This window comes from Rhinatrema bivittatum, chromosome 8 (assembly GCF_901001135.1).
Source record: "Rhinatrema bivittatum chromosome 8, aRhiBiv1.1, whole genome shotgun sequence".
Lineage (NCBI taxonomy): Eukaryota > Metazoa > Chordata > Amphibia > Gymnophiona > Rhinatrematidae > Rhinatrema > Rhinatrema bivittatum.
The window spans coordinates 96087028-96100984 of NC_042622.1; the positions used below are offsets into that span (position 1 = coordinate 96087028).

Sequence of the window (13957 nt, forward strand, 5' to 3'; positions counted from 1 at the left end):
CCGTCATTCCAGCTGACCCACCTGGGAGTCCATTTCAGTACAAAGATAGGAAAAGTATTCCTGCCAGACAAAGAGAATCCTCAAACCGCAAGCCCAAGTAAGAGGAATGCCAGTCACATTCTCCCTGACAGCCTATGAATATCTCCAGCTTCTAGGCTCAATGACGACCATGATCAAGGTGATACCTTGGGCAAGAACTCACCTGCACCCTTACAGATTATGCCTATTGTCCAGATGGTCACCACAGAGCTAAGAATTTGACAGGATTCTACCCCTGGCAAAACAGGCCAAGGAGAGCCTGCAGTGGTGTCTAGACAAAGGCAATTTATCAAGGGGAATCAGTCTGGACTCATCTGAGTGGGTGTCGGTGACCACAGATACAAACAGGACAGGATGGGGGGCACATTGCGAAAGAAAAGTGGCACAAGGATCCTGGTCAAAAAAGGGAAGGAATGCTCTTAATGAATCATCTAGAGACCAGAGCGATCAGACTAGCACTGGAAAGCTTTCTATCAATACTCAAGGACAAAGCAGTAAGAGCAGCCATCAAACAATGCAACAGCAGTGGCGTATATCAACAGGCAAGGGAGAACAAGAAGCCTGTAGGTGATGAGAGATGCAGAATTCCTCATAAAATGGGCAGAACCCTCAATATAAAAGCAGATTTCTTAAGCCAGAAATTGGACCCAGGAGAATGGAAACTGGCAGAGGATACCTTCAACCAAATTGTGACCAGATGGGGTGCCTCCAGTGGGATCTAATGGCAACACAGAACGATGCCAAGGCAAGCTATTTCTTCAGTAGATAAAGAGAATGGGGATCCAGGGGTATAGACACCTTAAAGCAGAAATGCCTTAAAGCAGAAATGTGTTCCCACCATGGCCAATTGTGGAGAAAACCCTGAGGAGAGAATCAAGATTCATCCAGGTCTGGTCATTCTAGTAGCACCCGATTTGTATGAGATGGCCGTGGTACGTGGACCTTGTAAGGCTTCAACAACAAGAACCAATAAGATTTACTCGAGACAGGACCTTTTTTCAGCAGGGACCAGTGACTATGGAAAATTCAACTCAATTTTGTCTTATGGGCATGGCTCTTGAAAGGAGAAAAGTTCAGTAGAAGAGGGTATTCAAAACTGGTAGCAATGACCTTGCTCAAGGCTATGAAGAAATCAATATTAGCATATATAAGAATGCGAAAGATCTTTAAAACATGATACAGGAAGGAAGGAGTGGCTCCAAAAAAGACACAGTTGTCCTCTATGCTGGAGTTTCTCCAGGAGAAATTGGATAAAGGCTTAGCAGTGAGCTCACTGAGAATACAGTTAGCGGTGATAGCATATTACAAGGGGAAACTTAATGGGGTTTCTCTAGTATCTCATCAAGGCATGGCTTACTTCCTGTAGAGAATAGGCCACATTAGACCACCAGAAAAACCAGTAATGCCCTCAGGACCTAAACTTGGTCCTGAGGGCATTCACAAAAGCCCCATGTGAATCACTCAAAGGAGCCACCGACTTAATGTTAAAGACAGTACTGTTGGTAACAGTATGCTCAGCCAGAAGAATTTCTGAATTATAGACCCTGTGATAGAGACCCTTACCTTTCCTTTTCCAGAGAAAAAGTCATGATCAGGACATTCCCATCCTTCCTACCAAAAGTAGTGTCAGAATTCCACGTAAATCAAGCAGTTACTTTACCAGGTTTCAGAAAGGAATAATATCAGGATTAGAAGAAGGATCTTAGATTTCTGATTGTGAGGAGATTCCTAACTAGATATCTAGAAGCTGACATAACATGTATATTCCAGCTGTATATATTCCATATATATATATTTCCATGTATATTTCCGCTGATTATAATCCATGTTTTTTGTATTATTAATTTATTGTTTTATGTTAATTTATAGTTTGTAATTTTGTTAACTTATTGTTCAATTACTTAATTCTGTCCTATCTTCCGACATCCATGTTTTTACTCTCCCTGTTTTAATGTAACTTCTCTTTTCCACTTATACGTTAATTGATTTTTCCCCTTGTTCTAATGTAAACCGGTACGATAAGACCTGGTCTTGAGTGTCGGTATAGTAAAAGAAGTTAAATAAATAAATAAAATAAATTTGCAGGGGCACACAAAGGGAAGCAGCCTCAAAGGCATAAATTGCCAGATATATTAAAGAAGCAATTGCATTAGTATGTATAATAAAGAGAAAACAAGTATCAAAGGGGCTAAAGGCCTACTCTGAGGGCCCAGGTGGCCTAGTGGGCAGAACATAGATGGGTAGACCTAGCAGAGATTTGTAGGCTAGCTAAATGGTCATCACTGCATTCATTTTCAAAGAACTATAGACTGAATCCTCAATAGAGATGAAATGCCGTCTTTGAACAAGGGGCTTAGAAGCAGCTCTAGAATGAGCCCCACCCGGGATAGGTACTGCTTAAGTACATCCTACTTGTCTACTCTGGTCTGCAGGATGATGAAGAAGGTTAAGTTAAACCTTACCTGCTAATTGTCTTTTCTTGAGTCCTGACAGACCAGTGCACAATTCACCCTGTGATGTGATCAGGGGGTGAAAAACAAATTTATTTTTTTGTTTGCAGTTGCTAATCACAAGTATAATGGAAATGAAAAAAAAATATAGACAAATGAGAATAAGAAGCAAATAGAGGACTCTTTTTTTTTTTCCTTTTCCTTTCTACTGAAGGCCACAAGCAAGATGTGATACAGGAAGAGCAGAGAATATGCTCATTCTTATTCGTTTCCTAATTAGAGAACAGGATCGGTGTTAGGACTGGTTCTGTTCAATACCTTTGTGAGCAACATTGCGGAAGGGATAAAAGGTAAAGTTTGTCTATTTGCAGATGATAAGATCTGAGACAGAATGGACACGCCGGAAGGAGTAGAGAGAATGAGACATGATTTAAGGAAGCTTGAAAAGTGGTTGGATATGGCAGCTGGGACTCAATGTACATTGCTAAATGCTATTGTCTGGTAAACTAACCAGCAGTAGTGGACTTGCTTTTGACTACCGAATATGTACTGTACCATTTTTAATATATTGGTACTATTTTTGTTTTATATTTTTCATTAAATATTCCCAAATTTTACTATTTTTTTATTTTTAAATGCACATAAAATTTCTTTCATTTTGCAGACTTTGATATTGACAGGCAATTCATATTCTATCACAGTTCTATCTCTATCTCAAAAAGATCAGAATAGTACTAATGTGTACTTATTTTGAAGCTGGCAGAGCTATTCGCTTTCCAATGGATTATTTAACCCTGCTCAATGTTCCATGCCCAACACTGACAGCGTTTTAGCGGACACTGTCTACTTCAGGGGTTAAAGAGAAGACTAAATATATAGATCACCAAGGTATTAGACACTTAACTTCCAATAGTAAAACCAACGAAGCAGTTCAAACATTTACTTACTGTTTGATCGTTATTGCATTCTTACAGCCGCCATCACGAAAGGATCTTCAGCGTCTTACCTTGTTTTTATGCAGTTCCTGGGACCACTTAACTATTTGCTTACAAGTTACATCATATGTTACTAGGGCATTTCTTGCAGCGCTTTCCTCCAAACAATACAACCCATTGGCTGTTTACTTCTGGGCGATGTCACACATCTCTGAACAGTGCTGTCTCAAAGTTTCTATGTAGTACTTATGTTTATAAAACTTCAATGGTCAAATAGATGGTAAATTAATATAGTCACATAGAGTGATTTCTTGATAAAGAATTATGTAATAAAGAAATGAAACGGGTGATGGCTCTAAAAATTCAAAAGATCATAATCTTCAATTAAAAATGAACCCATTCTATTTCCTTATTTAACCCGTTAGGGTATACTGTGTTCCAATTATATATGAAACGCTGTTCTAATTGAATTAATTTTGTATCAAAATCTCCCCCATGGGGCAATCATTGAAGTTGTATAAGACTGACAACCCGCAGCTCTTCTACTGTATGAGATGCTGCTATCCAATAGGACACTATTGGTGCCTCCTGTTTCTGCCAACATATGCAACTTAAGTGTTCTTGAATAAGAGTGCAAAACTTCCACGTTGTTTTGCCCAAAGATATATATATATATGAGATCACAGGGGCACAATAAAGCATAGATGACTCCTTTTGAAGAGCAGGAGAGATGTTGGTAAAATTTAAAAGGCTTCTGATGGGGCAAATGTAGTACCAGTCCTTGAACTGTATGATCACAAATATTGCACTGACCACGGGAAAAACCCTTTTGATGGATCTGACAGTTGGCTCCTCTCTGGTGTGCACTAAGTGATCACGGAGATTATGGGCATGGGTCATAGCAAATGTCAATGGTTGTTGGAAAACAGGATGAATGCTTAGAACTCGCCAGTATTTTCTAATACTGAATTTAAATGCTTGGGTATGCAGTGTATATGGTAAGACACAGACTATTTTTTCGTGCTGTATCTTTAGGGGAGGTAGCCAAAAGCAATTGTCTGTTTGCCAATCGTGCTCTCTTTTAGGCCTTGTTGATGATGTTATTGGGATATCCCCATGCTACGAATCGTTGCTTCATGTCACTCGCCTGCAGTTTGAACTCTTCACAGTACAACAAAGATGTCTCAATCGTAAAAATTGACCCATATGCAAATTATCTCTAAGATGCCTGGGGTGAAAACTTCTTTAATGAAATAGTGTTTTGATCAGTAGTTTTGTGATATATAGAGAATTGAAAAGTATCATTAGAGAAGGTAGTCCTTAAGTCTAGAAAGGATATCTGTTCTTTACTTGAAGTAAACATGAAGTGTAAATTAGCATCTCATGTATTCAATCACTCTAAATACTTTTTTTAAGTCCTCTGTCCCACCTACCCACAACATGAAAATCTCATCTATGAATCATTTCCAAAGTTGAATATTATCTTTGTACAGGCAAGATGGAAGCCACTTTTTCTCAAAATCCTCTACATATAGATTAGCCAAATCTGGGGCCATGGAGGCTTCCATCGTAGTCCCTTTAATTTGTTGGTAATATGTACCATTAAAGCTGAAATCACTTTGGAACCCGTTGTGATGTGCTACTTGATGACAATGTCCCATGTACCACTTTCAACACTTCTTTTTGGGGAATATTGGTGTATAATGAAGTGATATCAATTGTCACCAAATACAAATCCTGAAAAGGTTCCCAATATTATTCCAAAATGGTGATGAAGTGGGACAAATCCCTGATACAGGATGGAAGAAGAGGGATATGTGTTCTACAATTATATCCACAAATTGGGATAGTGGCTCAAGAAGCGATCCTTTCGAGAAGACCAAGGGTCGACCAGGAGGGTGATCCAACAACTTATGTATCTTAGGAAGAGTATAGATGACAAGACATGGAAATTGAACCTGCAAAAAAATTTTCTTTGTAATACATCCTGCTTCAACCACTGCTCCTACTAAGTCTTCAATCCGTTGTTTGATAGCTAGAGCTAGTCTTGTGAAAGTTTGCGGTAAAAAGTAACATCTTAGAGCTGACGTAATATTTCTTTCTCATAGTTTTCTACATCTTGGACCACTATTGAGCGTCCTTTATCAGCTGGTTTGATAATAATGGACTGGTCGTTCCTTAGATCTTGCAGTGCTTGAATTTTTTTTCTCTTGTTAAGTTGTATGGAATCCTGTGAGTGGAACAGTCTAATTTAATACCATCCCTGAGGACCAGCTCCACAAAAGTTGCAATTGCCGCATCGTTGGGACCTGGAGGCAACCATTTTGATGGATGAGATACTACTGACATCAGAACTAGATTCCTGAGTAGAAAGTGCAACCTCAATCTTAGTTGCCTGATGAATCTCTGCATATATTTTTCCTCTTCAAAGGGTTCATACTAATTTACTGGAGCTAACCATAGAACTTTGTTCAACAGGGACTCTTGTACTGATGTCAATGTTTTATGTGAGAGGTCCTTTCAAGATGGCGGCTGTAAGAATGCAAAAACAATCAAACAGTAAGTAAATGTTTGAATTGCTTTGTTAGTTTTACTATTGGAAGTTAAGTGTCTAATACCTTGGCGATCTATGTATTTAGTCTTCTCTCTAGCCCCTGTATCTGTCGAAATGCTGTCAGTGCTGGGCATGGAACATTGAGCAGGGTTAAATAAGCCATTGGAAAGCAAATAGCTCAACTGCCAACTTCAAGATAAATATACATTAGTACTATCCTGCTCTTTTTGAGATCTAGAGAGAACTGTGATCGATATAGAAAGGCAATTCATATTGGGGGTCATTTTCAAAGGAGTTACGCATGTAAATGTGACATACTATCGTAGCAATTTTCAAAAGCTATTTACTCGAGTAAAGTGCACTTACTTGAGTAAATCCTATGGACAATTCAATGGCATATATTGTAGCAATTTTGAAAAGCCCACTTACTTGAGTAAAGTGTATTTACTCGAGCAAAAACCAGTTTTGCTCGAGTAAATGCTTTTGAAAATCTGGCCCATTCTGTTTACAAAATGAAAGAAATTTTATGTGATTTAAACAAAAAATAGCAAAATTTGGGAATATTTAATGAAAAATATGAAAGAAAAATAGTACCAATACATTAAAACGGTACAGTACATATTCAGCAGTAGTCAAAAGCAAGGCCACTACTGCTGGTTAACTTATCGGACAAAAGTATTTACTGATGTACATTAACATTATCCTCTATTTTTGTTATTTATGCTACTTGTGCAGGGGATTGTTCCTGAAGCTTTTTTGTGATTAGCTGGGATTCAATGCCAAGAAGTGTAGAGTCCTGCATCTGGGATGCAGTAATCCTAAAGAGCTGTATGTGATGGACCAAGAGTGGGACCTTGGGGTGATAGCTATTGCCTTGTCATATTGCTAGGCACTAAAGCCAGAAGAATGCTGGGCTGCATAGAGAGGAATAACCAGTAAGAAAAAGGTGATAATCCCCTTGTACAGGTCCTTGGTGAGGCCTCACCTGGACTGTGTACAGTTCTGGAGACCATATCTCAAAAGGGACAGAGACAAGATGGAGGCGGTCCAGAGAAGGGTGACCAAAATGGTGGTGGTGGTGGGATGTCTCCAACAAATGACTTATGAAGAGAGGTTGAAGGACCTAAATATGTATACCTTGGAGAAGAGGAGGTGCAGGGGGAGGTATGATACAGACATTTAGATACCTGAAAGGTTTTAATGATGCACAATCGACAAACTTTTCCCGTTGGAAAGAAATCAGTAGAACTAGGGGTTACAAAATGAAACTCCAGGGAGGACGACTCGGACCCGTCATGAAATATTTCTTCACGGCGAGGGTGGTGGATGTCTGGAATGCCCTTCCGGAGGAGGTGGTGAAGATAAAAACAATGAGAGATTTCAAAGGGGTATGGGATAAACACCGTGGATCCCTAAAGACTAGAGAATGGAAATGAAGTAAAAAAGTGTATGGGGGTAACTTGCTGGTGCGGCGGTTACTACCCTTAATAAGTCTTCATACTATTAATGTAACTCCATCATTGCTGTCTGCTTCAATGGCAGAGGGAAAAGGAGAATTGGATTCAGACAGCAATCAACAAGAACCCTGACTTTTGTGGTCTGGGAAAACAAATAAGCATAGGGGTAACTTGCTAATGAGGCTGTTATTACCCTTAACCAATAAGCCTGAAACTTTTGATGCAGATAGATGCAGAGATAACGGGGAATTGGACTTGGACAGCAATAAACAAGGGCCCTAAATTTTACAGTCTGAGAAACTGATAAGAATCGGGGTGACCTGTACAGCATGGCAGATACTACCATAAGCTGGGCAGACTGGATGGACTATTTGGTCCTTTTCTGCCATCATTTAGTTCCTGAAGAAGCTGTATTTAACTTGGGCAAAGAGATTACTGATGCCTTCCCTGCCCTCTACCTCCATCTGCTGATAGGGGGGATGAATCCCACGTGCCTGAATTAGTCCATCAGGACTCCAAGAGAGACAATTAGCAGGTAAGATCTAATTGAACCATGTACTTGGAGCTTTTTAATCACCACTTAACTTCTCTTCTGCAAGATCTGCCCTCTTTCCTACCTATGTTTTAGGAGCTCCAGCCTTAATCTGCATTTTTTTTTTATCTAGAGAATTACTGTCCAGCACAGAAGTAGTGGCCCATGAGGTTATTCTGAGCTGCTCCTTCTGTATCTAAAGCCAGAAGCAGGTGGTAGCTCCTCACAAAACTATCTGCAGGATTAATTTTTGGTTAACTAGCTAACAGAAATTGACATAAAATGCCACCTATGGATTCTCGATCCCATGTAGATAGAGTGCAGTCTGCAGTAGAAGGTCAAAATGCAAGGAACCCATTGCTAGTCTATATATCTCCTTGAGCTGCAGTACTGTTGTAAGAGAAATGTCCTATAGCTCATATTGCTTTAGAGAGAGATTTTTTAGCAATTTACAACTGTAGCAAACACTAATAAAACATTACTTTTATATGGTTTTATGGAACATTTGTAAGTAAACAATTTAACCGATGAAATCTGTAAAGTATAGTTAAAACCACTAAATTGAGTTATTGATACAGGATAACCTGGGTATCTGAGATGCTTAATGGACAGTACTTTCCACCTTACGACCTGGATGCTAAAATTGGAGGCATTTCAACTTGGCCAACTCAAGTCAACTGTTGATGTGCCCACTTTAGTCTCCTTCCCCAGTATACTACTATACACACACAAAAGGAACCCAAGATGATTGTTTTCTGATAGCAAGGGAGTAACCTTGAGTCACTTTACTCTCCATTGCCTCAGGTACAAAAACATACAGGCCGATTCAGTAAAGTGGCCTGTGCGTGCGATTCTGTATTTAAATTAGGTGATGCGGTAGAAACGGGCAAAAGGAGGCGCTAGGGACACTAGCGCATCCCTAGTGCCTTCTTTTGACCCGGAGCGGCGGCTGTCAGCGGGTTTGACAGCCGACACTCAATTTTGCCGGCGTCTGTTCTCGAGCCCGCTGACAGCCATGGGCTCGGAAACAGGACGCCGGCAAAATTGAGCATCCGGTTTTCGGCCCGACAGCCGCCGGCCCATTTTAAATTTTTTTTTTATTTTTTACATTTTTTACTCTTCTGGACCTCCGACTTAATATCGCCATGATATTAAGTCGGAGGGTGCACAGAAAAGCAGTTTTTACTGCTTTTCTGTGCACTTTCCCGGTGCTGGCAGAAACTAGCACCTACCTTGGGTAGGCGCTAATTTCTTAAAGTAAAATGTGCAGCTTGACTGCACATTTTACTTTCTGTATCACGCGGGCACACCTAATAGGGCCATCAACATGCATTTGCATGTTGAGGGCGCTATTAGGTACCGCGGGTTGGACGCGCGTTTTCCGCCCCTTACTGAATAAGGGGTAAGGGAAAACGCGCGTCCAAGGGCAGGTTAACTGTACTGTATCGACCTGTTAGATTGTAAGCCCTCTGGGGATAGGGAAATACCTTCAGTACCTGAATGTAAACCGATGTGATATCTCAGATCGAATGTCTGTATATAAAAAAAAAATTAAATAAATAAATAAAATAGACATTTGCCATGTATATTATGGAGGCAAGGTAAAGAAGGGAAGAAAACTTTCAGATAATAAGACTAGGGGGCATTCCATGAAGTTAGCATGTAGCACATTTAAAACTAATCAGAGAAAGTTCTTTTTCACTCAATGCACAATTAAACTCTGGAATTTTTGCCAGAGTATGTGGTTAGTGTAGCTGGGTTTAAAAAAGGTTTGGATAGGTTCTTGGAGGAGAAGTCCATTACCTGCTATTAATTAAACTGACTTAGAAAATAGCCATCTATTACTAGCATCAGTAGCATGGGATAGACTTAGTTTTTGGGTAATTGCCAGGTTCTTATGGCCTGGATTGGCCACTGTTGGAAACAAGATGCTAGGCTTGATGGACCCTTGGTCTGAGTCAGTATGGCATGTTCTTATGACTCATGTCGCAAATATTAGTCTGGCAAGAAATCTCCACTCCTATGGCCTGCTCAGATTGGCACATCATTGACTTTGCTGCAGTGATCTTACTTTCAGCAGTTTTCATTTTGTATGTTCTTGCCTCTACAGGAAATAGTTGGTAAAGATTCCCACAGCATAAAAGCCCCTGGCTGTGCCTTGGGTACCGATGATAACATCCCACTGCCGAGCAGGCGGAGTGCTCGCCTACTGAAGAGAAAGTAATTGAATGTAAGTATTTTCAGATAGCGATACACTAGGGCATGCTGCGCTGTCAAGCACAGAGAGCTACTGAGGCTGGGGGGAATTCCTGTTAAGCGAGACATACAGTCAAAAAAGTGCTTTTAAGCTCCTGTTATGGATCCTTTGGTGGTGGCTTTAGTTCTGATCTCATTTTTAGCCTTTTCTTCCTTTAAAAAGTCTATTTGCTCTTGTCTGTCTGTGTATGCAGTCTCTCCAAAACCATTTCAACTAAATTTTCAGGATTATACATCTGAAAGCTTTGTTACTGTTCATCCATAAAACTTGCTGTATGATTAAAAAATGTATTTTAATACATTGGATATCTTCTGATAGCCCCTCATTATCGGAATGGTGTAATCAGATGCATAATTTAGTGCTGATGGAAAAATTGTCTGTTCTTAAGAAAACCTGCAGCAGACAAAAACTATTTTTGCAAATCTGGAAGCCGTATTTGGACTCTGTATCAAGCCAAATCCACAGCTCTATTGTTAATACATTGAAAATACAATAAGTGTTAGCTGATCTTAGGGTTAGTGAAGGATGAGGGGGAAGGGGTGTGGGTGTTTGCATTTGTATGGAAAACACATCCTTGCTATATTGCTGTATGACCTTAATTTGGCATTGATATATATGGGTTCTCTCTTGTTTTTTTCGAGGTGGAAATGTCTGTTGGATTTGTCAGATGTATATGTTTTTCTGCATTCAATAAACAGGTTTAAAAAAAAAAAAAATGTAGAACCCTAAAAAATGTTTTTCTATTAAACTTATAGATCTATCCCAAAATTGAAAGCTTTTTTTTTTTTTTTAAAGAGAAGAGTATCAATATGAATTGCTCTGCAGTTATATCATCGGTTGTTATTCTGTACAATCTGCACTCTTTATTTACTTGCCTGCTGCTCTCCTTAGCAGTTGGTGGAAATGGGAAGTAGTGCCTTCTACTGCCTGTGCTCTGCTTTTACACTGTATTTGGTCTATGAGTTCTGCAGCCAGAGCTTTGAAGGAGTTTCTGCAACTTCCAAGCCTTCTGCTAAATAATGCCATATTAATATAATGCTAAGTTAGCTTGCCACCTTTTCTAGGGGTTCCCCCGTCCCACATACACTTTTGGAGAGGAGGGAGTAGGGATTTGTCTTGTGGCTTTTCTCTGTTTTTATATTCTTCCAATAGCCCAGGTGTCGTAATAAGCTCTTTCCCCAGATTGCAGCTCCTGTCAGAATCCAGTTCACCTGCAACATGAGCACAGCTGTTGTGCAGTGATTGAGACCTCCCCTCTCCCTACATATACGGTACCTCCATCATGCTGCCTTTTGTAGCTGGAATTATTCAGCTTTGCTGTTCTAAGGGATTCTCCCAGGACAAGCAGGATGGTAATCCTCATAGATGGGTGACATCATCAGATGGAGCCCGTCACGGAATACTTTTGTCAAAGTTTCTAGAAACTTTGACTGGCACACTGAGCATGTCCAGCATGCCACCAACCCTGTAGCCACATAGGGTCCCCCTTCAGTCTCCTTTTTCCGCAGTGCTGTTGCCTTGCGGTTGGTGGAGCTTTTCTTTAATTTTTCCCTCTCGGAAGAATTTCAAAGTTTTTCTTCGATTTTTTTTTTCCCCGCCTCTGGGTCCCCCATCGCAAATTGATTCCTCCATCGTTCGGTAGGTACTTTTTCACGTTGTTGCGGTCTGTTCCCGAGCGTCTACCTCCCGGTGACTGCTGGCCACCGACTGCGCGCCATCCCCTTTTTTCAATGGCGACCGGTTTTAGGAAGTGCCCTGAGTGTCCGTGGACTGTGTCCATCACAGACCCACATGACGTCTGCATCCTGTGTCTTGGGCCTTCCCACGATATCCATGCCCAGCTATGCTCAGATGACTCCCAAAGACCGACACACCTGCCTGGACAAGATGGAGCACTTGTTTGGTTCCAAACAATCGGCTCCATCGACTCTGGTACCGGGTACATCAAGTTGCGGGGATCAATCTGACTCAGGACCTTCGCCTTCTGTGCCCCGCCACGATGATCAAGGGGCAGGAGGTTCCCCTTACCGGCATCGGGACATTCAAAGGCTTCTGGATTGTCTTCCTTGGCACCGGAGAAGGACCGGGCTGAGCACTGTGGGAAGCATAGACACTGGCACTGATGGTCGTCGCCATCTGGTGCCGGCACAGACACCGAAGCAGCATCGGCCTCAGCCAAACCCGCTCCGAAGAGGCCCCGAGGGGAGGAGGCATCATCCTCCAAACCTGAGACCCCTGGGTGTTCCCCACCTATATCAGTGCTGGGCACCGAGCCTCCACGGACCCCCATGGACACTCCAGTGACTCCCAGCCTGCCTCCTACTCCGGGGTCGGTCTTGTCCACACCCGCATTCAGAAAGGAGTTGGACCGCGAGGTTCAACAGGCAGTGCCAAATGCACTTCGGGGTCTCAAGCAGCCTCCGGCCCCCATACCGGCATCTGAACCAGCGCCATCCATGTTGGCGCCTCTGCTGGAAAGGCTGGACGTGCTGCTTGGTGCCTTACCGATGCAGCCCGTACCGGCGGGCCCCCCAGTGCCCTGTCCACCACTGGTGCCTCCCCCATCTCGATCCCGATTCCAGGCTCCTCGGAGGAGGAAGATGCAGCTCCGTGCCCATCTTCATGGGTAGTGCCACCGGATCCCATCGCCGGGCCATCTGGCCTCCTGGTGCCCCAGCATCCATCATAGGTCCCGGTGTTCTCGATGCCAACCATCGGTGCCCATGCCCCGTAATCTGGGTTTTGGCCTCCCTCCTTGATCCAGGCATTTCAGGGGTGAGGAGGAGGTCCCTTACAACCCATGGGGAGATGCCTCCTCTGAGCATTCCTCGGAGGCCTCTGAGGACCTTCTGTCTGAGCCTTCTCTGCCAGATGAGAGACGGTGCTCACCTCTGGAGGACTTATCCTTCGTGAGTTTTGTGTGGGCAATGGCGGAGACCATTCCCTTCCAACTTTTTACTGAAGAGGATGCCCACCATAAGATGTTGGAGGTCCTCCAATTCGTGGACGTCCCTAAGGAGGTGATGGCAGTACTGGTACATGAGGTTCTCCTGGACTTCCTTTACCGGCTCTGGGAACATCCGGGTTCCGTGGCTCCGGTCAACAGAAAGACAGATGCCACCTATCTAGTGCAACAGACCCTGGGCTTCCAGAAGAGCCAGTTGCTGCACCAGTTAGTGGTAGTGGAATCAGCCCAGAAAAAGGCCAAGAGAACTGCCCTCACTCCTCCGCCCCCTCCAGGAAAGGACCATAGTGTCTTGGAAAGCTTTCTTTGCTAGAGTGTCTAAGGAGCCATGCTCATCGCCCGAATAGCAGCATACCAGTTGTACATGAATCAGTACGACCAGAACCTCTGGAAACAAGTCCAAGAATTTGCCAAGGGCCTACGATAACAGTTCCAAGAGGGCCTGGAATCCATCCTCCAAAAAGGATTTGAAGCATGAAGTGAGGGCAGCCGAGACAGTGGTACGGGTCCCAGCGGCGGGCATAAGTGCCCGATGCTGGGCTTGGCTGAAAGCCTCTGACCTTCATCCGGAGGTCCAAGATAAACTGGCTGCACAGGAGAGAACCTGTTTGGAGACAAAATCCTGGACACAGTGGCCCAGCTCAAGGATTACCATGAGACCCTGCGCCAGCTGTCTATTACCACCTCCAACCTTTCCTCGGCGACCCATAGGGCACCACGTAGAGATTCCAGAAAGCAATTTTATAGGCAGTTGAGATATTACCCAAA

General features: G+C 42.6%; 1 protein-coding gene across 3 annotated transcripts in view; it reads left to right on the forward strand.

Moving 5' to 3' along the window:
* Positions 1-13957, forward strand: part of SNAPC4 (small nuclear RNA activating complex polypeptide 4) — a 164753-nt gene that overhangs the window by 146967 nt on the left and 3829 nt on the right. For 2 of the 3 annotated variants that reach the window (XM_029611957.1, XM_029611958.1), the window contains exon 23: positions 10078-10197. In XM_029611957.1, coding sequence (XP_029467817.1) covers positions 10078-10191 — 114 coding nt within the window. In that variant the 3' untranslated portion in view covers positions 10192-10197. Of the gene's footprint in view, positions 1-5902; positions 5984-10077; positions 10199-13957 lie in introns of those variants that run through there. The other variant, XR_003858150.1, reaches the window with a different exon arrangement.